A 26279-nucleotide genomic window follows, 5' to 3' on the forward strand; every position below is an offset into this window, starting at 1 on the left:
TGACCTAGATCTTGGTAAGTTCTTGCACACAGAATAGTACGCAAACAAACAAAAAAAAACGCAACTAAATCGTAACATTACTCAAATACTGAACAGTTCTATTGGAGTCTTGATATCAACAAGCAACAAAAAGCATGAGGGAAACTATCCCTCCCTATACGTCTAGTAGAATGTGCGTGATGAGATTCTAATAAGTGCAGGTTCGATGATCGATGTTCATTAGAATTCCGGAAACGAGATATCTTCCATTTCTGTTAGGCACTCATCATCGAACAGATCTCGAGGTAAAATCTAGAATAGAAATAAATATCTTGCATTTATTTCTCTCTCCATCTCTCTCTCTCCCTCCACTGAATGCATTTCGTAACACTTTACCTTCATATTGCGTACATCCTCCCACCTGTAGTGCTGGTAGAGGGCGATACGCTGGAGTTGCAGCAGCGAACGTAGCCGATCTTTTGGATCTGGTTGAAGCAATCGCTGAAGCAGATCGCGTCCTTCTGGTACTAAGCGATCGACCGATTCCGGCAATAGCCGCTCCACTCCGGTGATGGCGGTGGCCGTGTATGCCGAGACACGTTGAGCCGTCGGCGGCACTGTTGCTGGCTGGACGTCCAGCCCAGTCGCTGCTGCCCTCAGATACTCTGTCGGGTCCATGTTTGGGTACTGTGGGAAACAAAAGTAAAACACATAAGAAAAAAAAACATGTGTTACAAACCGGTGCAAAGCAAAAGGACTGAGGAGGTGGTTGAAAGGTGGTTCAGGGCTAGTAGGCTGATTTGCTGGAGTCGCATGCCAATTTACGACAATTTACGCAATTCCACAATCATCAACCGACTCAATCGAGCCCCTGACCTCCCTGGTGACGGAAGCCATCACTTGCAGGCATCGGAGGAAGAAACGAAAACGCTGACTGCGCTGGTTGCGTTGTCTGATCTGTCAATCAGGATCAGACAGGTGAATTTCACCTAGACATTCGTGTCTTATGTCTAAAAACCTCAAATTCTACTTGTGGAGAGGTTCTACAGAAGATAAGAGATGCGTGAGACACATGTAGATGTGAGAATGTAGATCACTGTTCGAAGCAATAAAGAGAGATCTTCTCGGCAACATTGCCCAAGGACATTGATGGACCAATTTTCGCTGTCTCCTCAACATTTTTTTCCTCATTATTCCTCCTCACTCATTATTTTTCCTCAATATTTCCGGAAGTTGAGCACCGTGCGCGTGCGTCATGGTAGCGCGTGTAGTTTTAGAAGAGAAGGTCGTCGCTGCCCAACACAACATGCGAAGTTGTGTTTTTCCGCCACAGATCAGCTGAAGGTATGCTAATAACCACACTCAACATTGCACCGTAACAGTGCAAGATGGGTCTCCTCTCCACTTGTGGTTTGAAGCGTGGAGTACTCACGAACTACTGAGGATTCTTGCGCCACGATTCACGGTGGTCATTGACCAAGGTCCAGCTATTGCTCATCGGTGGTGTTTGTAGTCACATCCTCGAAGTGCACATCACCCAAAACCCTATTCTTCCCCGCCCTGGCGGTCCCCTCCTGCCTATCAGACGCAGTACAAAACGCCTGCCGCGGTCGGTAAACCGGTGGTTACGACCTAACGACGCTAAATAATTCAATAACGACCGGAAATTTTTATTACTATTAAATTCAATCCCGCCCGATCCCGATGTCAAAACCGATGCCGTGCCGCGTTGAAGCTGCATATCCCGAATCCCGACACCGCCTGAGCTTCCTTTTGGGAATGGTTGTTGCCGCCTGCGGCTACCATTACAGCAAATGCATCCCCTGCTGCAGGCAGCATATTAAGGGAGAAGCTGGCTAAAGATGGGAAGTACAATTCTAGCAGCGCACCAGGGCAATTCGCAGGGGCAATGCTGTACGGGTACCTCGGGAACTTTCCAACAATGTCCAGAACCCGGATCATCTCCACGCGTTGTTTAATGGGATCTACACACCAATTCCCCATCTGTGATCAATTGCCACCGTGAGTTGTTGGGTTTTTTGTTTTGGAGAGGGGGAGAGACGGTGAGCCACTTTGCTGCTGTTGCTTGCTACTTCCGATGTTAATCGCCATCGATTAACAGTTTTGTTAACAGGCGAGACCTGGCGAGGGTAAGGGCCTAATCTAGCCCGAGACCGAGCCCGAGACTATTCCCATCAATCGTCATTAGGGCGCAAGAGCTGCTGGTACCGGGAGCACACGTTCAATTGTGCCGCACACTTACCAGGGTGTTTTGGTGTTGTTGTGTGTATGACCCGAAAGGTCACGTTGGAAGCAGCAGTAGCATCGGTAAAAGCCGCCAGCTTCTTCGCGCTTGAGCAATCCTAGCGATTCTTCAATGACCCGTACCGCGAGATGAGGAATCGCGTCCTAGGACTGCAGCAGCCCGCGAACCATAATTATTTTCCCATTATACCCAGGGGCTGGGTGGGACGTGGACACCACACCACAGGCCCATAATCATTTGCCACCGGGTCTCGAGGTGGACCCAGCGTGCGAGGCGTGCCCGAGCTTGTGTGCGGGGTGCAACCGAACGAAACCGTTTCTCAATATAGCGCTCTTGTTTTGTTGCTTTTTTTTTCTCGTCTTACTGCTACTTTTATGTTTTGTTTTGTATGCTCTTTCACCTTCACATAGAGCACGACCCATAGGTCTGCTGGAATCACCAGCATTTTGCCGGAATTTATCTCACACCGCAAACAAACGGCACAACACACACACAAACACGCACGCGAGTTGGTGATTTTTTTTAGTCTATCCGATCGATATTTCTATAGAGATAGAAACACGAATGTTACTACCCTTTTGGTGTGGCCTCGAACACCGAATGCAGAGAGGCATACGGTCTAGAGCAAAACCCCCGCCTCATTCATTCAAATGCGCAATCGGAACGCACAGCACGGAGTACACGTTGCCACAGAGCGCATCGTGACGTTCCGTCCCTTTCCGATCCGGCCTTGATCGGAGCGTGCTGGCGGGAGGGCTCGCTAAGAAGACGAGATTGAAGCTTAGGCGCGGCATATAGGCTCTCACCCCCACCCCCAACCCCCCCTCCACCCACCGCTGGAGAAGAAATCAAATCGGCACACACGAACCACGAACATGAGCATGAGGGAAGAGATGAAGGAGAAAAACAAAAAAAGCTTGAAAACAGAGCTTCTCCTACGGAGGCTACCGGGGGGAGGGGTGGCTACCCCATGTCTTCAGATGCTAGCGCGCGCGCTAACAAACAAGATCGACTAGGCGGATAGATAAAAGTCCGTTCCGTGATCGCGAGTTCATGAGGCGGTTTTTTTTTTCAATGTTTTGCCCATAATACTGGCCCCCGGGTTTGGTGGGTTGCCTACAAAATTCTCGCCTCCTAGAGGCGCTAGATTCTAAAAAACAAACCCCTCCGGGAGAAGTCGCGGAGTCGTTTTGCTCACCACCTGGCGCAAGGAGTGGTCGCTCTCATGGTCATGCTGGCGTCCGACGCCGTGTACCATCCTTTGAAGAGGGTCGCGAACGGTTGATCTTATTGCCCCGAGGCGGGTGGCGTGTGAACAGCTTCCACTCCGGAAGCATACTGCGCAGCTCAATGGATGTTGAGGTTTTCCCACTCCGTTGCTGTTGTTTTAGTTTGTTTGGTGCGAACTAACCAAACAATCCCAATGTACTGGGATGCACGATAATGCGCATTTGACAGATGTCCTCCGAGAGATAGTCATCAAAACTCAAGTATTTCTATTGCTATATTGAAGATATTCGGCTATTGAAAGATCTCTCCAAAAAGTACAATATAAAAGCATTTATTATAAACGAACGAAAGGAGCATGCTTTCCCAAAAAGGTGTTTATTGATTTTGTACTTGCTTTACTATTTTAGTGTCATTACTGATTCTGTATCTTCCTGACAAAACTACAAACAGGTTCTTCTTAAAGCAAGTTGTACGGAACAATGGCACCGATTGGCACCACACCAGGCGCGCACTGAAATATTCAGTTCGGCTGTTTTTTTTTAAATTACTCCCAACAACCCTTTTGCTGCTATTCCCTATACCCTATACCCTTTCCTCCTGGTGACGAATATTGGGTGAGAAGAAATGGGTAAACCGGAGATAAATAATTCTCGAAGGACACGGACGAATTCCGACCCGTCAAGCAAATATGTGGTGGGTTGAAGGACACACGGTTTGTGTTGTATCGATCGATGGCAATCCCGGGGAGGTTTTTTGTGTGCGATAAGAACGATTGTATGGAGATAAGCAGAAAACAAAACGCTCCAACATGGGATGTACTGTACGGAGGAGGCTTCCAGACGAGGATGCAGGATGTACATGTCAACTGAAGTACTGCTGAGAAGAGCTTCCCAAAAGCACCCCAGACCATGTTTAAAAGGCTCTAATTGTATAAGTACCTTTCATGGGTGGGGGGAGGTGGGTTTAAATTCTTTCACCCGAGCCTGTTGTCGTAGGTTTTGTAACGAAACTAATCAAACACTAGCAATCTTGGTATGCGATCGGGGCGAGATAATGTGCATGTTACACTGCTCTTCCTGGTCAGAGCACCGTATAGGGCAAGGAACCCACACATCCATTGCCAACTATTCGTGATGTGGAAGATAGAAGCAGAAAAAAATTCTCCTCCCGCAAATCCCAAGCCCAAGAAACAACCAAAATCCAAACTTTTGAGAAAAAAAAGAGGGAGATCATCGCCATCGGCATCGGAACGCATCGCATCGCCGGCGGGGGGCGGCCTTAGGTTTCTCGCGTGGTGCATGGTACCGGCGCGCACTCGTACGTTCGTTTGCCCCGCACAAAGTAGGCGCTGACAGGAGCGAAGGTATAAAACCGGACCGCAATGCCAGCTCCTGCTCATTGCTTATTCGGAAGCTGAATCGAACGGTAGTGTAGAGCTTGAAAAGTACTTGGAACGCTGTTTTTCTTTTTACAACGTTCGTTACAGCTGTAAACCGGTGCCGAATTCGTATACGATCTAAACTACACGCAGAGAGTAGACAAGTTTTTCCACTAGCCCACTAAACGTAAGTATGGCTTGTTTTGTTTTTTTTTGTTTCGTTTCGACCCTACACACACAAAAGTGGGAGTTTGTGCAGCTCGGTAGAGATTGCTTTCTACCGGACCCGTAAGAATTTGAGCGGTTTTGATTAGTGCAAAACTCGTAACTCTATGTGAATCCGAAAATAATGATACCCTGAGCTACTGCGTGTCGTCCAACAACACTCCACAAGAATAATGCCAACCATTTCTATCAACCTTGTTACACGTGCAGCGCGATATTTTTGTGCTTATATATATGTGTGTGTGTGTGTGTCTGTGTGTAGAAATTTTTTAGTGAATATCAAATGAAAAGTGTAAAAGTGTCTTTTCAACTAATCAGATATAAGGAGATACATACAATCCAAAGTGATGTCTAAAATATGAACGCTAAGCATGGAGTATCATGTTACACAGAGACTGTTAGTTGATAGATACTTGTAACTATCTTTAAGAGAATACAAAAATTCCAACAAAAAAATGCTAATTTCTGGATGTTTTTCTTTATATGCCCACATCTACTTTCCCGCTGGTCGCTTTTACAGGTTCTGTGTTCGAAATGAAGCTATTACCAGTACTGCTGTTGACGCTCGGCGTTACCTTCTGTTGGGCTAAACCTGCCCCACAAGAGGTATCAGAGATGGCAGTGGATATGAATACCGCCGAAAAGCTGGAAACCGTGTCGACCCAAAACGAGGCAGAAACTACTACGGTTAGTGCTTCAACCACTACTACCACTGTGCAGTCGATGTCATCGCAACCGGTAACGTCCGTGGAGACGACGTCTGCAACAGCTGCCGCATCTGTGGATGAAGCCGTCACGAGTGAACCGATGCAAACTACTGCAGTGGTAGATGCTAGTCCCGAATCTTCCACCACTAGTGAGACGGTGGCAGAATCTTCCACCGCTAGTCAGGTGGTAGCGGAATCTTCTGCTGCTAGCCAAGATGTGATGGAGTCTTCTACTAGCACCCAACCAGCCTCAACATCAACGACCGTTGCTACCGATTCGGTCAGTGTACAGACAGCGGCGAGTGAGGAACCTGCCAGCAGCAGTGGAGCCGCCGCTGCTGCTCAGGAATCTTCAACCGGCACGGCAATGGAAACGTCCGATACCAACACGGAACAGACAGCTGTCAGTGGAGCCGCTGCTGAAGGTGAGCAGGTGACAACGGTATCGAACACCGACACTACCCAGGCACCGAGCGTCGAAACAAGTGATGCCACCAGCGTGGTACAGACGTCGGCAGGCGACGCTACCGTCTCCGCTGCAAGTACTACTGCTGCCGAAGTGAGCGATACCACCACTACATCTGCATCCACCTCAACAACATCAACCGCGGCTAGTGTTACCACTGCCGAACCGGTGTCAACCACGTCCGCAGCACCAGTATCAGCCGAGGTTACTACTACCACCACCACCACCACTACTACCACTACTACCACCGCTGCCTCAACCGAGGTTGATGCGTCCAATGACTCTTCGTCCGGTTCTACGGAGAGTGCATAAATCTTAATAATGTTTTCAACTAGGTAGGAAACAACAATTCCGTCAGATTGCTGCAGAGTTGGTGTATCAATCTTTTGTTTTTTTTTTATTTCTTGTTCTTGTCACTTTGTAGACAAGATGTCAGCAAATTAAACATTCCAAATCTCCCACAAAAAAAGAAGAAACAAAAATTACACTAAATTTAGCATTGTTTTCCACCACTCCAAAAAACGACCGGAAACAAGTGTGCACGAAAGAAGAGATATAGAAGTTTTATATATAGCCCACGATTGTGCGCTAATGATGAGCAAATTCGTGCGTAAAAGTAGCAAAAAGCACGTGCTGGTCCAACTGTAGATTGTAACATACGCCTAGCATTTACTACAATTACCGTACCTACTAGTGTAAACCGCAAGCGCACGTAAACGAGCTGGTAGGCGCATGGGAAAGAAGGATGGATACGAAAATAATTCCCCCCTAATAAAATCTGTTAAACACGTTGGCGAACCATTTGCGGGAGGTTTGTGAAATTATAGAGGGAAAGAAAGCATCTCACTTACCCGGCCTGTGTACATCCGGCACGCTAGTACCCCGAGCGCCCACCAGTCGACGGCATGTCCGTACGGTTCTCCACGCAAAATTTCCGGCGCTGTTCCAAACCCCCGCAAAAAGCGATGACACACACGCGGTATTAGCAGCAACAGGCCACAGCCAGTGGAAACGTCCGAAATGAAGTGAAGACAAAAAAATAGAACAGAAAAAAGAGGAAAAATAAAAACCGAATTAGACACAAACTAACAGTTACTTACCTGGAAGCAAAGAAGTCGTCGCGCAGCAGATGACGCCGGATAACTAATCAAAGCAGTAAATATATATATATCGCAAAATACAACTTCCATGTTCCAGACAAGGGTACGAAATGTCGAATACAGTCAGCCAGTTTTTTTGCTAACCATAATAGTGTGTGCGAAATTGTGCATTTTCTCAATCTATGTAACCAGGGATGTTTTAGAATATTGTTTTTCGTTTGTATGGTTCATCGTTTTTTTTCTTCTCATGAATTATTTCTTTACAGTTTTCTTCTTGCTTTTGTTTTGTGTATAACCCTAGTATTGTTTTTTTTTTCTTGTTTACTTCTAGCCGGTTTTTTTCAACAATCCGACCACGGGTTGGCTTCACCTTCTTTTCATCATATTTTGGTTAGTTCGTAAAATGTGTTTTTTTTTACGTTCTGTCTCCGGTTCTTAGCTAGTACCGCTTGTGCTTAAAACCTAATCGCTTACGCTGCTCCACTTATTCGCAAATGTGTTTGTTCTTGTTCTCACCTACAATCAATTTGCAAATTACTTTCCTTGCCTAGTCCATTATCAACTATCGCTTTTTCTTCTTTTTTTTTAGCAATGCCTTTTAGTTGTTGTCTTTGTTTCACTTGCAAGCATCACTCTAGGTACAGGGTCGTCACCTTATTGGCCGATTATTGGCTTTCAGTAGTTTGTTTTGTGAAATTTTTCAAAATTGACATTGCAAAAGGAAAAAATCCAACAAACGCTCGTGCCTACAATTTACAAAGCGTTCCGGACAAATCCCTTTCCCAACACTGCGGCTGCATAGTGATTGTTTGGCATCACACACCGTATGCTCATCTCGGCGTACTTCAACCTCAAGAATAAAGAAACGACACAACACAATCGATTATCCTGCCCGAAGCTGGGGGGATTCGGAACATACAACTGACTGATCACGGTGGTGTTTAAAACCCTGTCTACTACAGTCCGCTCGAATATATGTGCGTAATACTAAGAAGAAAAAAATCGCAATATCTGCATGACCCCTAAACGTGTAGCGTCTACGTCGGCAACAATATATAGCTTACAGGCGTGTAGTTTCCTTTCTTTTAAAGAACAAACAACATCAAATTAACACGTGCTTAAGTACTACTCTACAGAAAAGAACTTGTTAAACGTAGATGTTAATTATTCCTCTCAACGTTATAAAAGTTCGTGCATGTAGGTTTTTTTGTTTTGTTTTTTCTTCCTTTAAACATGTCTGTACAGGTAAAAGTAGAACGTATTCAATTTGGAATCGAATTGCTACACAAGTGATACCATTATTACCCCACCCACTTTTTAGTGATAATCTTAAGTAGTTGCCCCTTTATTGGTACCCGTCGTTGTGGGTGTTTTTCGTCGATGTAAATAACAAATGTTGATCGGCCAGTAAGTGGGCTCATCTGGATGTGTGTTTTTGTGTTATAACTGATAACTCTCCCAAAAAGGGCTAACTTCACGCATACGGTGACTGATGGAGTATGGATTATTTAAACCAAAAAACCCCCCTTCATTCTCCTGTCTTTTTGCTTTTCGTTCTATACACCTGATCAGTAGACACATTTTGTTTTAAAAAAAGCACTATACACACATACGCATATCCTAGTTACGTTATATACACTTAATCACAGCGTACTCAATCGAAAACATCGACAATAATGACAGGGAAGCGTATAAATTTGAACCAAAAAAAGAAAGAAGAAGAATAGTTAAAAGTAAACAGACAAGACAATTAGCTGAAAATATCAAAACCCAAGGTTATCAAAACGCACAAAGTTAAGATATTAACGAGATGCTTCCTGGGATCCTGCGGCAACTGTTGCATGTGTGTTTTTGGCGTGATGACCTACTAGGGCCATGCTTGTCATAAGCTAGTTTACAAGGCTTTCATCCGTATATGCTTCTTACATTCCAGAACGTATGCGAGTCCGACCAACAACGTGTGGTGTGGCACTTTTGGGACCGTCTTTCAATTCTGGTTCATAACTTCACTTACTCCCGTAACGCAATCTATCGTACGGCGTTGGCTTATGTACATTTAGATTAATCATGCCGTTTTAATGTCTATCGTTTGTGAACGTAGCGCTTATCCGGTGTAACTATACTATCCTAGACGACAGAACACGTACAACACCTTAGTAAAAGAATTTAGTGTCACTAGTATTAACATTCCGTGTCTGCTTTCTGCTGCGTTGCCTTTCTTTTTTTTACAATGGCTTTTGCTACCGTTTCATTCCATTTTAACTATAACTCTTTTGTTTTCTTTTTTTCCCCCTCTCGTTATCTAGAGTTATTTTCTAGTTTTATAAGATTTTAAGGATTTATTTTTGTTTCTCTCTCTCTTTCTCCCTTTCTCTTTCTCTTTCTCTCCCTCTCTAACTCATTCTCTTGTTCACTGCCTTGTACTCTCTTTTTTGTTATTGTTATTATTACTATTTTGTAATATTTTACATATTCCATTTTGTTAAGAAACAAACTAATGCGCATCATAACTAATAATACGGTAAATAGAGAAGAAGAAAAACAAAATATCGACAAAATGATACAAAGGGTTACAAAGCCTTACAGTAAATAATTCGATCTATTAACCGCTAATGTTACTAAAGTAATGACTCATCAAATAAACATATCTTGCTATCTTTGTGGTGTAAGTAAAACAAACAAACAAAACCCAATGGAGAAAAATGACATCACACAACACTGCTGCCTGCTGGTTACATTACCCAAATGTAACAAAAGGTTTTGTCTAGAGCAACTAGTTTTTTTTAATACCTGTGATAACGACGTTATGCCTCATGCGTTACTACACAGAAACCATTGTTCAACACAAACACAAAAAGAAAAAAATGTGTGAATAAATTCTATCCAACAGTTAAGATACAAATTCATCTGCCTAGGGATACGATATTATACGTATAGAAGCATATTGGTTTTGTGTTAACATATGTCCACTATGTGTGCTATATCTATTGAGATGTCTTTAGGAAAAGTGTTTCGTAATGTTCGGCTTACTACGCACGCACAAAACCTTACGTCTACCGGTACATGGTGGTTCAAATATTCGCTTAGATAACCCGTATGATTTTTATTTTGCGTTTTGGAGAAGAAAAAAACATACCTACTCCGCTACTTGAAAACTGAAGAAAATCACAGAGAGAAGCATTTGGCACGCAATGTAGCAAGCTACACACACGTACCGACGGACGTTAGCTGTAACGGCCGGAACGTTCTTGTACAATCGGCTTCACTGGTAACGCATCACGGCAGGACGCATCGCGCGCCCGTTTATAACGCATCGTACCGGATGCAAAACCGTCTGAATGTATCTGCTCTGCGGTGCCACGATACAATTATGGCCCGAAAAAAAAAGGAGGTGTTTCAAATATGTATGGAGATCATTTGTTACTCTCATGCTACTTCACGCATTAGACGAACATCCAAAGCGTGCAATGATGAGTGAGGATAGCAGCGGCTTACATTAGTGACAGGGGTGACAGACAAAACACCTGCCCGTAGATGGGTGAAATACATAATGCTAAGATGGGATACTTTTAAGACTAGGCGCTATTTGTTTGCTGACGTGGCAAGCAACACAAAGTTGCGTTTTGTTTCGTGAACCGTGCGTCCTCTAATTGTATTGTAAACTAGCTGTCTATTAACCGTATCCGTCTTACGTGCTATTTTGATTTTGTATGAGCGTTGAGTACAGTGTGAAATATCAATTTACCATCTGTTTACATTTACAAGCAATTAATAGTACATTTGTGGGTTCTTTATTTGTTGGTACGTAATCTCGCCGCCATTTTTTCCCCAAATAGAAAACAACAACTAACATAGAGTGTGCGAGTTTCGGCAGCCATTTTATAGAAGGTTCAGTAGTAACGCATAGCCCCGTTACGAGCCCCGTTACGAGCCCGTTACGAGGTATAATCTCTACTGGACACGTTGCTTTACACGTAGTGGTGATCAGAAAACTATGTGATAATGCGTGGATCGAAAATCATTCTAAGGCCAGATAAGAACGACACATTTGTATGTATATGTATGGATATGCAAAACAATCTCCATCAACAGTTTGTGTTCTTATCTCATCGTGTTAGTACAAGAAATTTGTAACCTATTCGCAAAAGACTTGCCAATTACGATGCTATTTGTTAAGTGAACGTTGCAATGAGAGACAAAATAACAATAGAATTTAAACAAAAAAAACTATATACCTCATTTAAAGCCCACATTAAAAAAACATTATATAACATGTACCAATTGACGCAAATAAGGAATGGCTTAAAACAAAATCCTCACACGACAGTAACTGTTCCGCATCCCATCCGGGACCGTTCGGTCGTAACCACCAATAACTTGCACACTAACCGTTACTAACCGTTACTATGTACGTGCCCGTCTGCTCTTGACCGTTAGGTGATTTCTTGCATTGATTGTAAAACATTGAAATAGTTGCCTTTAGTTACACTTTAGATTAGAATATATTTTCTTTTTCGGTTTTAAGTCGGTGTATATGGTAACGGTGCCGATCTCTACACGACAGTACCGGGTATGAAATCTCAATACCATACCGTACCCTTGTACGCATAACTAGACTATCCTGCTACGCGTAAATAAAGTCAAGGAAAGCCAAAAATGGCCCTTATGAGGTTGTTGCGCCACAAAAGAATAAAAAAAAACGAATAAGTAAAGTTTCAAAATTTAAACTCGAAAATATTATTAAAAAAAAAAAGAAACTAAAACATAATGTTAAGATTCCAATGAATATTATTACATATTCTAAAACGACATAATGTTTTGCAAAAATACAAAGAAAAAAAAGCCCCCAAATTCGTATTGCGGGCCATTAACATTTTCGCACGGTTTAAACGTGAAAGAAGTGTGATTTCACTGTTTCTTACTTTACTAAACTTATCAAACGGTGTGAGGTAAATTGAGCAAAACATAGAAATCCAATGGAATAAGTGATTCTTACGTATCCGATTTTAAACCAAAAGCAACACTTCACTATACACACACGGTAAATAATTGCAACGAGGAAAAAAAACTAACAAGCGTAAAACTAAAGAAAACAGTCCCTTAGATCCTGAATAATGTCGCAATCAGAATAGAGAGTACAGCACAGAGAGAAGAGGAGAGAGAGAGAGAGAGAGAGAGAGAGAGAAAGAGACAAACGTAGAAGAACAAAACAGAAGGTAGAAAATCAAATCGGAATTATCGCTTCACCAGCCACATACTACCGTCAACCGTACACCGTACCGGTGGCGTATTAGTCACAAGGAAACATTTAACGTTTCCTTGATCAGCTTCTTCACGGTGTTGCTCACGGACGTACCGCTTGGGCCGGCCGTACTAAACTTAAACTGAAACAGGTACGGCTGTACGTCCGGATACGTTGTGTCAAACACCATATCGAGTTCGGTCTGGTTCGGTATCTTCGGCACGTAATCGTGCCGGTTCATAATATCCGTGATGCAGAAAATTTTGTCCGTCAGCATATCGCTAACCCGCTCCCGGCACACCAACCAATCGTCCTCGTTCGTGAGCGTCATCAGCTCGAGCCGTATCGTCCAGACCTCCCACGGGATGCAGTCCGTCTGGAATGGCCAGCGCGTTTTCTTGCGCTGGAAAAACTCTAAACTGATCTGTCCGGTACCGCCACTGTCGTTGCTGCGCAGCTGCCGGCTAAAGTTGCTTATCTCACGCCGAAGCGTTTCCTCGAGCCGTGGCGATGTGCAGCATACGTACGTAAAGTCGAAAAAATCACAATCCACATCCCGGTAACCGATCGTACCGACCGAATACATTGCCTCCTCGGTGTACATAAACTTGCCGAGGCTGCGATGGAACAGTATCGTGTGGAAGATGCTCAGGACGGCCTCATCCACCTGCCGGCCCTCCATGCGCAGATCGAACGTTTGCGAACGGGCATTCATCGTGCTTGCTGGTATCGTAAACCGTACGGTTTTGCCCCCTCCACCTGCTGTGTTGCTTTATCCCTCAAAACCGGACACTGTGCCCGAGCTGTGTACCGTGTAAATTTGAGCCCGGTATGTGCACGATCACGCTTGCAGTCGTATCGAAACCAACAGAATCGTACATGCTAATATTCGCACAGAAATGTATCATCGTCTGCCGGTTGCACCTGACGTGGACTCAAGCTGCAATGCAAGACGGAACTCTTTCGAAGCTCAACGCAATGTTTCACATTTCACATCGTATCACGGACACACAACGTATCTTGCATTTATCAATATTGTGCCATCGCATGTAAGAAACTCGGTAGCAACATATTTCCCATTTGTGGTTCCATTTGCACTGTTGCTTCCGCAACCATATAGTTAAACTACTAAACGTTACACATAAACGGTTACGGGCGTTACACGAACGTACAGACTGACTAATCCTAATAGTATTAATATTGCAATTGGTTGTATTACGTATGCTTCGTTACCCATATACTGTATCGTGCCGCAGAGCGTTGTAGTTCGACTACCGATGCTAAGCCACTTGCTGAGCCCAAAGTCAATCAGTTTGATGTGATAGCGATCATCGAGCAATATGTTCTCCGGCTTCAGATCTCGGTAGATGATGCCAGCGTTGTGAAGAAAATCTACAACAACAACAAAAAACATAACGATTCGTATTAGAATTAGTATCGAAGCTGAAACGCTCGATGTAATAAGGCAGTAGTAAATAAAGGAAAAATAGTTGTAAGTAAAAAAATAACTCTAGCAATCAAATTTGCTATTTTATATTATTATTTTATATTATTATAAATAAGAATATAAATTCATCCATACCGATAGCTAAAGCTAGCTCTGCCACATATAACTGAACCAACTGAACGGTGAAGGACTTTAAACGATGAAATAATTCTCCATTGCCGTAAAATTCGGACACTGGAAAGATCAGAAGAACAAAAATATTAAAAATTTTTTAGTAAAGCAATAAATATATCTTTTAAAATGATTTACGACCAACATTTAGTGCAAATAGTTGGAAAAAGTTATCATAAGCTATTTGTGTTACATTTTTTAACACTAGAACTACCAAGCGTTTTAAGCGTTTTTCGTTCGTGGTTAATTTTTAAGCAATTTCGAAGATTTGGAATTGATTTTATTGTTTATTGGCGATCTTAGTATAGAAATAATGTGATGAAAATGAAGCGTTTCAGTCCAAATAACTGATCCGGTAGTTCTAGTGTTAAGGTACAACTAAACATTTTTAGATATTTTTTTCGGTGGTTGTTTGTTGGGACTTAAAAGAAATGTACATATACTTACACAGAAATATACTAGTACGATTTTGCCAATAATCGATACACGGCACTATAAACGGATGATGCCCACAGATTGTCTGTATCTTGACTTCGTCCCTTACCTGTCCAGCTGCATCAGACAGAACAATCTGTAATCGAAATTGGCAATTGAAAATTCGTTTCCCCCAGTTTCATCCTCACTGCCGGGAATGCAGTGTGTGTGACAACACTTACGGTGGACTTTTGTAAAATCTTCAACGCGTACCAATGTGGACGGTGCTCTAAGGTTGCACCCTCACACGCGTCCTGTACGCGATAAACCCGACCGAATGCACCATCCGCCAGATGGGTGCGCTGAACGTAACGCTCGCAGCGCCGTTCGTCCACCGGGAAGGTGGGTAAAAACAAGCGTTCGGTTTGCGGTACCGGCCAACAGCTTTTCAGCAGCTGTGTCTCACTGTCGAGTGTCGTCTGGTGCCACCTGCAAACCGTACATCAGTGAATCGGTTCTCACAGCAACGGCGAACGAGCGAACTTACCGTCGTCGGGAGATGCGTGCAAATGGCCGTGTCCGGTGGGTTACGCGCTTACGGGAGTTCGGCCGGATCGTACGCAGTACATTCGCGACCCTCGACACAACACCATGCAGCCAGACGATGTAACTACGATGTGCTAATGTTTCATGGTACCACCGTGCAACCAGGCCCAAATTCGCACCGTCAGCTGATTGTGGTAGCTGATAAGTCGATCATGCATGTTTGGCATGTGTTGACACGAAGAATGCAATTTTGTTGACCGTGCAAAGAAAGCAGAAAGAGAAACATCATTAAAACACTAAACAAAACAAACAATCTTCTGTAAGATGAAACAAAGGAAGTAAAACGATACAATCAGTCAAACACCTGGCAACTAAACCACAACAAATACGCAATAACCTTTGTTTAAAGCTACTGGCCGTACTTCCTTATTTACAATTATTGACATTATTTATTACGATTACGTGCTTGCTTTAATGTTCTCGTGTCTAGTTTTTTTTTATGCAAATTGCTTGTAGCTGTTTAAAAATCATTTCCTGGTTTATATTATATATTTTACACAGCAAACAAGAACAAAATACAGAAAAGGGATGGAAATAATATTAGAAAAAGTTCATTATAATGTTCCCTGAAATGAATTACATTTGTAAGACGGAAGAGAAGGAATTGTTTACGAGAGGGATATTAATTTTTGTATTTTTTCTTTTTAACATAAAAATTACATTCATAATGAATGTCACCAATTTAAAAAGCTAGTAACATCGTAGCATTTAGTGATGGGTTCTCGGAATCGCACCCACGGCTCCGAACCGCTTCCGAGTATAGCAACTCCGGCTCCGATTCCGGCTGGAGCCGGCCGAAGCCGCCTAGTCGGCAGCCGGAGCCGTCGGAATCGTCCGGAACCGTCGGAGTCTTTATTTTTTTTTATTTTTACCAGATTATATAAAATTTGTTGATAGTGCAATAGTGCTCCGGACGGCTCCGGCTGCCGACTAGCGGCTCCGGACGGCTCCGGGCGGTTCCAAAATTTATGGAGTCATTCGGAAGCGATTCCGTTTTTTTTTGTCGAATTTACCCATCACTAGTAGCATTTACAAAACAGAAGCAAAACGTTTCTCCATTCCTTCCTATCATTCATCAGCAGCCATACCTGAAACGACACGACCCGATTGTCCTTGTTCCGCTTCTTCCGCTCCTGGACCTCCACCGGTACGTCCTGATTATGGTTGCCTTGCAGTTCGCTCTCTAGTGCGGGATTGTTGTTGCAGCTTATCGCAGGCTCGATAGCCCGGATGTCTGCGTTGCCCATACAGGCCGCGACCAAGCGCCGCAAGGTAACGTTACGAACGATGGTTCCCCGAAAAACCGGACTTCCTACTGGTTTGACTGATCAGCGCTGAAAAAAAAAACCGTTTAGACGGAACAAAAAATACATATGACATTAAAACGGTTTTACAGCTGGTGCCTGATTGGTTTGATTTGTTTTGACAAAGATTGGCACCAATTATAAGTACATTGATTGAATGCATGATGCTTGGTGGGTTGATTGCAACGCAGTATGCACCTGCAAAACTGTGCACGACCGTGCAGGAATGGAGAGTCTCGCCTAACACGGCATGGAAAAAGGTTATCACCTTCGATGTATGGAAGCGCGATCCCTCTCCCCACCCTTTCCTGCCCCTTCTCACATGCAAGGCGCATACACTTACATGATGTGAATTGTTATTGATTGTGCGGGAATGGTTTACTTTTGTTTCACAACATTGTATTCACCCTGTCATCGCGCAATATTTGAGCCCTTCAGCAAACCCCCGAAGGGTAAGAAAGGGATTCTTGTACGCGCAGAGATAAAACATAAACACACACGAAACGCGGGCACGCACACACACAAACTAGCAAATCGTAAACACACCTATGGTGAACGTAACACTACCAGGCACCATTCTTTATACACAGCTCTTTATGCAATCCGCAATCACAAACCTCGGAAAACGGAGGGTAGAAGCTTATTGCTGCCTTATTGCAAAAGTCACGGAATCATCTTGCAAACAGACAAGATGCAAGATGAGCAGAACCATGACATGGAATATTTGCTAGGGCGCTTGGTAAAAGGAACAATTGTTTTCTGAACAAAAACACTGCACCGTACGCGATGACAGCCATCGAGTATGCGTGACAGGTAGTGATGGGCAATTTCGGAGCGGAATCGTGGATCCACTCCGACTCGGTGTATGAAAAATTGATTCCGACTTTGACAAAAAAAACCCAAAATTGAGGCTGGTGGCAGTACTCAGTCGTATAGGACTTTTTTCAAATTTTTGTATGAAATTTGACAGATAAAGTCAGGCGACGTTTTCGTATACGACTTCTTCCGTCAAGTTGAACTCGCTTGTATAAACGTGAAATTAAAATAATTTTTCTAGATGTTATTGTAAACAAATTGTTTCAATGTTATTTTGATTATCAATTTAAAAAAATCGTACGACCAGATCGGTAGCGCAAAGACACCCCTTTGGTTTGGTCGTGCGATTAAAATAGTCGTACAACTGAGCACCGCGAACAGCCTTACTCCGGCGAGTTCGATTGAATCCGGTCAACTCCGGTCGATTCCGGATGAGTGCAGATGAGTCCAATCGAGTCCGACTAGCCATGGATAAATTGTAAATTGTTCAGGACTCGATCCAACTGATCCGAGCCGGACTGATCCGACTCCTGGCAAAATTTATAATTTACCCATCACTAGTTACAGGTCGTTTCCACCAAACAACAAAACTCTACCACTTTGATGCGCACAACGAGTGTATATTTCGTATGCGGACTCTTTATACGTACTTGGCAGCAATAACATTAACGCGAAGCTACTACGATACTACTTTAGAAGGACGATTGCGCAGTATAGTCTTTGTTTTCGTTTGCCTACAATACGGCTTTCACTGTACGGCTTGTTTTACCTGTCAACGAAGACGGCCAGCACTGGGCACTAGCGGGCAGGGACACCGTAACCGTGCCTGTTCCGATGCACGGAATGGACAAAATGACAAAACGTATGCCCCAGGACACCAGCAGGATGTTTCAAACCGATGTGTTTAACGCACCGTCATCCGCCACAACACCCTGGCCTTCGGCTGGAAACGGCTGACGATATACGTCAATGTCAGGTAAACCTTGGCGCTATCGCAGGTAATGTCGATTCCTCGGTTTACGTCGTGCTGTCACAGCTGCTACACGTTCAAATCTTGTATCGACGGGGACAACCGAAAAATATAAGTTTACATATAACGTTTTTTTTCTACCCTTACACTCATGCTAACAGTTACAAAATTCCAAAATTTACTTTTAAAACAACAAACAGATTTTGTTGAGGGGAAAGTAGCCCACGATAATTGAAGAAACGATTATGTACTGAAGATAACAGTAAACGTTAATACAAATAACGTGTAATAACATTTGGTTCTGTCCCTTTACGTTTTTGTTTACAAATTAGTCCCCCCTCCTGTAAGTGAGACACATTCCTTCTCAGTAAAAAGGATAACTAAAGCAATCTTCAATAACTATTCAAACACCTACCATTCTGGAATTAAACGATCACAGAACTTCGACAGCATTGGGTTCCATTGAATGCTCCGCGATAGTATTACACTTATTCACTAAAGTATTTGTCGAAAATTTCGCTTTGTTACATTAATTATTTACACATTACAGCCAAAATAGATAAATCGTTCCAACTTCGATATTTCAATTCAAGGAACACATTGACAGCAAGGAAGACCGTTTGACAGTGACAGTTATGTCGATTAAAAATAAATGACAATTCCGATTTCGTCGAAAAGTCGACGAAACAAATCGAAGGGTGACGTTCACATCTACATTTAATTTAATTTTGCATTAATTTTCATACAACACCTAGCGTGAAGGTAAACCTTTTAAATTTATATACATTGTATGTATTTAGATGGTTTGAACTAAATTAAGTTTAGCAAAATACGAATAACAAACACTCTAGACTACAGCCAGCTTAGATTACAGTCCAGGACAATTTATGCTTCACGTCGCTAAACTGTAGAATTAGAATAATAACCTGTAAAAAGTGAACTGCAATCACAATATATAAAATTTAAAATATCACGACATACTGGCTTGAGATGCATCCCAATCAAGACGAATTAGAACATGAACCAAATGCTATGATGCATCCATCGGACATATGGCAAACATGTGAAAAGATATGCTTTTAACAAGGCCAGTATCCCTATTTGAAAACAATACTCAGGGCAGCTGATTCAGTGCACACATTAGCCAAGTCAGATGAAATGGATTTATTCCATCTAATTATTGCATCTACCGGAAAACTTTTCAAGGTAGTAATACACGGTTGGCCGTTATATTTGAACGGAGTATCACACCTGCCTATAGATTCGCATTGACTTGCATTAAACGGCAAACGGCTTTTGGCTCGTAAACCCGTCCCGCAACCAGCATGCATCGCAATGACCTTTTCCATTTCTGATGTTACAATATGGATGCTTCTTGTTTTGGAACGAACGTTCTGACTAATGCCTTTTAAATCAATCGTCCTAGATTAGCTTTGTTAGGAACATCGTACAGCCTTCATGCACATATCTTTCTTACGTCGTGAGAATTGAAGGATGAATCATGTAATGTAAAACTCGTTTGTACCAGACGATTGGTCAGCTTTGAGGTTAGATGTGTCATTCATGTGAGTTAATTAAAACCCTTCATGTTTGTAAAACCCTAAATCTTTCTGAGTGCCTGTATCAAGGACATTGTTAGCGCGTTATCAAATGCGCTTTTCAAGATAGGAGACGCTCTCAAAACTACTGTAAAATATTAGAATGTATAGAACTGCAATTCCATTATCTTCTGCAAAAAGTATTGAGTTTCTACAAAATGAAACACCTAACGTTGCTGTTCTCTGTCGAACTATTAATGTTATGAGATTGATACCGAACGACCAAGTATTGCGTGCTATCGGCAGCTAGTCGACCAACAAGAATTTGTCCTCATTAATAGTCCAAATCAATCAGGTCTTACACCGGACATTTCGGAATTCGTATTATCCATCGCAATTGATCCTTTAATGAGGTTAGTTTTACATTTTTCATCATCCCAACTACCGTCGAGCGATTCTTATGAGACAGAATTGATAGATTGTTCCTGTTCCATGGCTTCCGGGGGGTTGTTAAAGGAGAATGAAGGTAACAAACTGCCAACCACGCTGTTCCCTTGTGCATTATCACACACCACACAAAAAAAACAAAGAGTAAAAGCGGCCAACGGAAACTTATCCAACTGTACAGTTTATGGTATGAAGGTTAGGCAAGGAATAGAACCACAGCCAAAGAAACGCACCAGCCCCATTACGATCAATAATTCAATCAGGTACACCGACGTTTGTTCACCCGGCTCCTAGACGTGGCCTGTTGCATTGTAGCGTAAACGGAAGGCAAGGTAATAACGGTCAGTCAACTACGACTACGGTTGAGGAATGAAATCACCACCGAAAAAACGAGCTACCCATCCATTCGTATCGCAACTAGGATGTGTGATGGGGTTGCCACCGCCCGGCAGAAAGCCAGTACTTTGCGCATGAATGCACCGGCAACCTTAGGAACCCTTGCCACGACATCCCCCTCCCCAAAACCAGGGGAGGGGAATGAAGGGTGGAAGAAAAACGTCTTCGCGAGTTTGAATCTGTGATGGGTGATGGTGAACTCCCGGTAACGAGGGACAAAAGGAAGAAAGAGAAGGAAAGAGAAAGAAAGAGCGAAAGTAATGCATAGACGGCAAAGGAAGAAAACCCTTCCAAGGTTTGCCACATGCGCTTCTTGAATGCACATTCACCCTTTTCCGTTGTATATGGCGCCCCCTCTGCCTCGTGGCTGTGGAGAATGCTCCCCAAAATGCAACGTTAGGTCGGCGACACGCTGGAAAACGTGTGGTAGGTTCTGACGAACTGGAGATTCCACACTAATTTGTATGATCTTTATTGGTACTACGACCATCATCTGCCCATGTAGCGTGGTGTTCTCGTGCAGATAAGATGACTCAACATGGAGTTCTTAGTTGCTCTTACTACACAAAACTAGTTCAGCAAACGGAACTTGTTTCACCGAAAAGGGATGCACAAAACCCATTCAAACACTCCCACACCCCATGTTCTGTCTGTTTCTTTGCTGACATGATTGTTCAACTTACGTTTTTTGAGAACTTTCTACCGAACATTCCAAAATGATACCAAACTGAGCAGCGTGCAGTGTGCGGGTGCATTGAACTGGATAATTTAAAACATGTGTGGGGACATGTCCGCAAACGATGGCTATCGGTAACGTCAAACCTCAAGGAATTGTAGAATCAAAACATTGAGGAAAGCAAAAACAGAATTCCCCATCTTCGGGTCTGTGGCCTGTGGAGTTTGTAGGGGGGAGTGAAGACACAAAAAAACAATGTCTCGCCCGCTAACTGTGATCGAAACGGCACAGAAGGAGCACGTTTAGGGTCGATTGCAGTTTTATTCCCACCTCCTCCATCCTTGATAATGCCCTAAATTGTGTTTCCCTCGTCCAAAAAAAAATTCTCGTATTTGGTACCATCATGGTTAGCCGGTTAGCCGCTCGTTGACCGTTTTTGGAAAAAAATACGAAACACATTAAGCAGCGAACAACATCGAAAGGGAGCATAAATTGATGCTGAGCTTCTCCAGCTCTCTATCTATCTCTCGCTCGTTTTTGCATTTTCTCTCCCTTTTTCTACATCAAATTAGCTGAAACTTCCAATTTACACTGCGACGCAGCAAACCATGGTCGCCATGTTTGTTCAGCTTCCAAAAGTCGAACGTTACGATCAAGGCTGTAGGATAGCATGCACACTAGAGCAACTATCGCACACAAAGAATCCCCTCCCTACACACACACACGCGCACATACACAGCGCACAGATGCGTGTACGCGGAGTGGATTGTCTGCACCACCGCCACAGGGTGTATCGTACGGTTCGCTGCTGGAGAAAGAGCGAACCACCGCCACAACAAGCGGCACGCGTATGTGTCCGGTGGTGTGCGTGTGGTAGTATCGCTCGCTACCGCTATGTATTGGACGGTTCGGCACGCGTCGCTTACCATTTGCAGTCGTGCTTCCGTGCAGTGTGGTTCATAGTGAAACGGTGATCGTCCCCGGTGCTTCAAGTCAGGCAACTCAACTTTCAACTAGTCCTTTCAACAACGCAAGGTGAATCCCCCTGGACAACCATATCTTCCCTGCATGGATTGCTTTTCCTCAGCAAATTACCCATTTTCATTCCCTGCCCACCTACGTACCCTTGTTGTGAAAAGTGTTTTTCATTTATTGTTTCCTTAAATACTGTGTGAATTTGCGTACAGAAACGAACGTTATGTGTTTTAGGATATTTGAAGCAGTACCGGGGTTTTTTCCTTCATCCCCTTCTTGTCCAATCAGTAACGCAGTGAGCTATTGATTTGTTTTTGTGTGGAAAAATCGCATTAAACCATCAACGTACGCGCTTTCCTTGCAAGTTGCAGCGGTTTTCTTTTCTCATCCCACAATACGCAGTGTCTAAATTGGGTTATGTTCGGCTAGAAATTAGTAGGCTTTGGAAGAAAAAGTACAGAACAGAGCAAAGGGCACTTTTGTAATATAAAATCCTGTCGATAATGATATTTTCTGTCATTTCGAACTAACGAAATTTGAGGACGCCATCTTTATTGCCTTTATTATTCGGTGTGTCATTTCGCTTTCTTCGCCGGCTGCTCCGTTTGTGCCGTGTATCCATTTGGAAAATGTACATTTTCCAGCACCAGGGCAGCCCTTTGTACTTTGCTTGCCGGCATTATTATCCGGTAGCGGAATCGTTTTTCTTTCTCTTTTCTTATGGTTCATCTCTTCAGCCGGCTTTTCTAACTGCTTCCGTGTATGCGCGCAAGCGTGCGTTCGTTTCGCTGTGTGCGTGTTTGCAAGAAGTGCGAACCGAAAGGAAAAGGTAGAAGAATTTGCACACACCCACACACGGACACACACTGTTGATGAATAATTTCACTATTTCTCTTTCTTTCCCATATATTACTCATCCGTTCCGCTATGGCACGTAAGGGGAAAGAGTGCAACAGAAATACATTCTAATGCTATATTACTCTTCACACTTTAGCTCGTTCACACGAGAAGAGAAAGTAAAGCAATAATACGACAAATAAGAGCACGACTTAACGCCGTTAAAAATTTCGTTGCGTCTCTTTATGTTGCGCACATGCTTTGCCGTCCATGTGTGTGCGTGTCGCAGGATATAAGTTTTACATATAAAAAAAATCTCTATTGCGAAAGTATTTTTTTGTCTTTTTTTATTGTCTCTTCCATGCCGGCTAACTTTGTGTGTGCACAGATGCATTTGCAACAACATGACTCATCATCATACTAACTGCTGAAGTATAAAGAAAGCGAGAGCTCAGTTATAGCAGAGTTTGCACAAAGTGCAATGAGTCACCGCACTAGACTAGTTTTGAAGAATTTTTATTTATTTTTAATTTTTTTTTAAATAATTATTATGTTGCTAGAAAGGTTAAAGGTTCTGTCTTAAGGTATCTTAGCTTCAACTTTCCCTTTTTGTGTTTGTATGGAGGGAGAGAAATGTCTGTGTTTCGATGTGTGTGTTTAGCAACAAGATATGCTACCCCACAAAAGGGATGAAAAAGGTTCAATTCTATCTCTTTTATTAATTTATTGTTTTTTTTACAAAATTATAAAATGTCATAGTGACATTTGTGTTTTTTAAAATTTCCGTTGTGTGTGTTTTCTTTTTTTTTTTCATTGTTACGTGGCGTTACATGGCATTTGTCAATTTTTGTACTTTCACAAATTAATACTAACGAACGTTGTACAATATTTTAGGTAAAAATTAAAAAAAATGAAACATGCTTTCCCGGACGTGATCGATGGGCAAGAAAAAACCGGCTCACGCCCGTTTTTGGGCGTGGTGGGTAAGGTTATGATGAGTCAACGAATTCATTACGCCCATGGCAAACACAAATAAAACCCCTCGCTCGTACGAGTTGTATCGGTTTCGGGTTTTTTTGCTGGCGATTAATTTGGTTTTGCTGTATTGGGGTCCCTACCCCCCCCGTTCGACGACCGTTGCCACAATCAGCATGTTTGAACCTTCCCTTCAAAAGACGTGGATCGTTTGCGTGGTGCACTTGTGTGATCCAATCTAAGGGCGTTTCCTCGTAAGGCGGAAATCGTATGCAGGAAGAGAACGAGTGGAAACGAGACGATACCCAACAACAACAAAACAGTAAACAAACCCTTTGCCACACACATACACAGTCGTCGTTGTCAGCAGGCGACATTCCACAGAAGACAGACACAATGTACGGCTTTATCTGCCCGGTTTCCGTTCGTAGCAACATATGAATGTTGCATCGATATATGTTTTTTCTTTATCCCGCTCTACTCTCCCCGGATGCGACCACTTCAAAGCACGAGAGGGTTGTAAGATGATAAAGCAACGCCAAAACCCCGAAGGTTAACACATTTGCTCATAGAACACCGGCCCACAGGAAAAAAATTTGTGTACAGTTTTGCGGGGAAAAAAAGAAACTCCATTTTCCGGTTGCAACACTACTTGGCTCCCAAAAGCTGAAGGGTGAAGCTCCCAAAAAAAACATCCGGCCCGCACGCACAGTAGCATTATGCGCTTCTCCATTCTATTTCGTTTCACTCCTTTTGCAAGGGGGTTGCTTTCAATCGCGCATTGAAGTTTTTTGTTTTCTCCGTTGTACACTACCTAGCAGTTGAAAATTACCTTCCCAAGCTACACACGCCAAACACTCCTTTTTTGAACGCCCAACAGTGCATGACAGTGTTTCACTGCCAGTGGGTTTAATTGAAATTCTGATCAGATTAGTGAGCTGAGCGAGAGGAAGAGTATGTGTGTGCATGTGTGTGTGTGTCAATTTGAGTTGAATTGATTTTATGCATTATTTGTTGCTGAGCATTTTATTACAATTTTTAACAAAAATTGTATTTTACCTCGCATTTGTTTAGAATGTAGTCATGTTCCCTTCGATTCTAAATATAGCACACAAAAACAAAATCGAACCCCAACGGAAGTGTGCCAACAAATGCGAGAGATAAGCCCCTAAAAAGCAACAAATCCTACAAACACACAAACGCACGACGAATGCACTTGCATCGGTTTTTTGTTCGCTGATTTTTTTTTAATATTTATTTCTTATCGCCAAACCGATATCTCCTGTGCACTCATGCGACGAAGACAATAACAGTAACAACAACCAAAAATTCACATTTTATAATTAAAGCAAACGAACAAAAAAAACAAATGGTTTCCAGAATAACGTCGCGCGCGCGGGGCGATAAGGTTTTTTTTTATATTACACTGTACACACTGTTCGGAAATGGCATTGGTTGAATCCATTAACTGTGTAATTACTTTAAGCATGGGGAAAAAGTGCAAAAATTTTAAGCACTCCCCCATAAACTGTACAAAATTACTGTTGAAGAAATTGTTGGCGATCATGTTTTTTTTACCCGATTTTAAGTAAACTTACCACTCATTAAATGCAACACACGCCGTGGCGCCGTGTGTAGAGTGGCACCTATCAGTAGGAGTTAATAGTGTATTGAACAAAAACAAAAAATAAATTAAACCAAAGAGAAAGAAGCATTTTACACCAACCGAAACCATCTGGCATTAATACACGTTTGCCTTTTTTTTTTTGTTGTGTGTGCCGGGTTTTGTGCATCGTTGACGTTAACGTTTGAATTTTATGACTGTTCATGAATTTTAACAACAAAAATGAAGGAATGGGTTCCGAAATTGGAACGGCATCGAAGTGAAACGGCATGGAAACCGACCGAAGCTAACTCGCGTTTCCCTCTGTGTGTGGATGGTGTAGGGATAATGTGTGAATTGCCTTTCCTGTAAACTTTCTGCTATATTTTCTGTTCTATTTTCTTCCACCGTATTTCGGTGTTCGTTTGCCACTCCAGCCAGTGAAAATCTGATTGAAAACTCCCCAAATTATAGGCTAGTTTTCTTCTTATCTTTTGTTCGCTTTTTTTCT

General features: G+C 42.8%; 4 protein-coding genes across 9 annotated transcripts in view; 2 read left to right on the top strand and 2 right to left on the bottom strand.

The window, feature by feature from the left end:
* LOC125766898 (thymosin beta) overlaps positions 1 to 26279 on the top strand; it is an 83092-nt gene that overhangs the window by 49490 nt on the left and 7323 nt on the right. Inside the window, exon 1 of one of the 2 annotated variants that reach the window (XM_049432999.1) lies at positions 22280 to 22413. The exons of the other annotated variant lie outside the window; for it this stretch is intronic. The gene's annotated coding sequence lies outside the window, so the exon portion shown is untranslated. Of the gene's footprint in view, positions 1 to 22279; positions 22414 to 26279 lie in introns of those variants that run through there. 2 annotated transcript variants of the gene reach the window in all.
* Positions 73 to 19202, bottom strand: LOC125766749 (serine/threonine-protein kinase S6KL). 5 transcript variants are annotated; one of them, XM_049432916.1, is made up of 10 exons: positions 18737 to 19202; positions 16320 to 16565; positions 15173 to 15369; positions 14868 to 15114; positions 14659 to 14782; positions 14176 to 14274; positions 13827 to 13985; positions 7103 to 7191; positions 376 to 666; positions 73 to 291 (listed from the first exon to the last, which is right to left on the bottom strand). In XM_049432916.1, exons 2-10 carry the CDS (start codon positions 16476 to 16478, stop codon positions 220 to 222), a joined length of 1437 nt encoding a protein of 478 aa, XP_049288873.1. In that variant the 5' UTR covers positions 16479 to 16565; positions 18737 to 19202; the 3' UTR covers positions 73 to 219. The 5 variants fall into 5 exon arrangements, with proteins under 5 accessions (XP_049288873.1, XP_049288871.1, XP_049288870.1 ...); XM_049432914.1 differs by lacking the exon at positions 18737 to 19202 and adding an exon at positions 18121 to 18418; XM_049432913.1 differs by lacking the exon at positions 18737 to 19202 and adding an exon at positions 16879 to 17398.
* On the top strand, positions 4156 to 7052 carry LOC125766837 (mucin-21-like). Its single transcript, XM_049432921.1, has 3 exons — positions 4156 to 5040; positions 5599 to 6586; positions 6676 to 7052. The coding sequence occupies exon 2, from the start codon at positions 5613 to 5615 to the stop codon at positions 6561 to 6563; it is 951 nt and encodes a 316-aa protein (XP_049288878.1). The 5' UTR covers positions 4156 to 5040; positions 5599 to 5612; the 3' UTR covers positions 6564 to 6586; positions 6676 to 7052.
* LOC125766873 (autophagy-related protein 101) lies at positions 7564 to 13711 on the bottom strand. Its single transcript, XM_049432942.1, has one exon. It carries the CDS (start codon positions 13306 to 13308, stop codon positions 12646 to 12648), a length of 663 nt encoding a protein of 220 aa, XP_049288899.1. The 5' UTR covers positions 13309 to 13711; the 3' UTR covers positions 7564 to 12645.

This window comes from Anopheles funestus, chromosome X, assembly GCF_943734845.2.
Source record: "Anopheles funestus chromosome X, idAnoFuneDA-416_04, whole genome shotgun sequence".
NCBI classification, from domain to species: Eukaryota; Metazoa; Arthropoda; class Insecta; order Diptera; family Culicidae; genus Anopheles; species Anopheles funestus.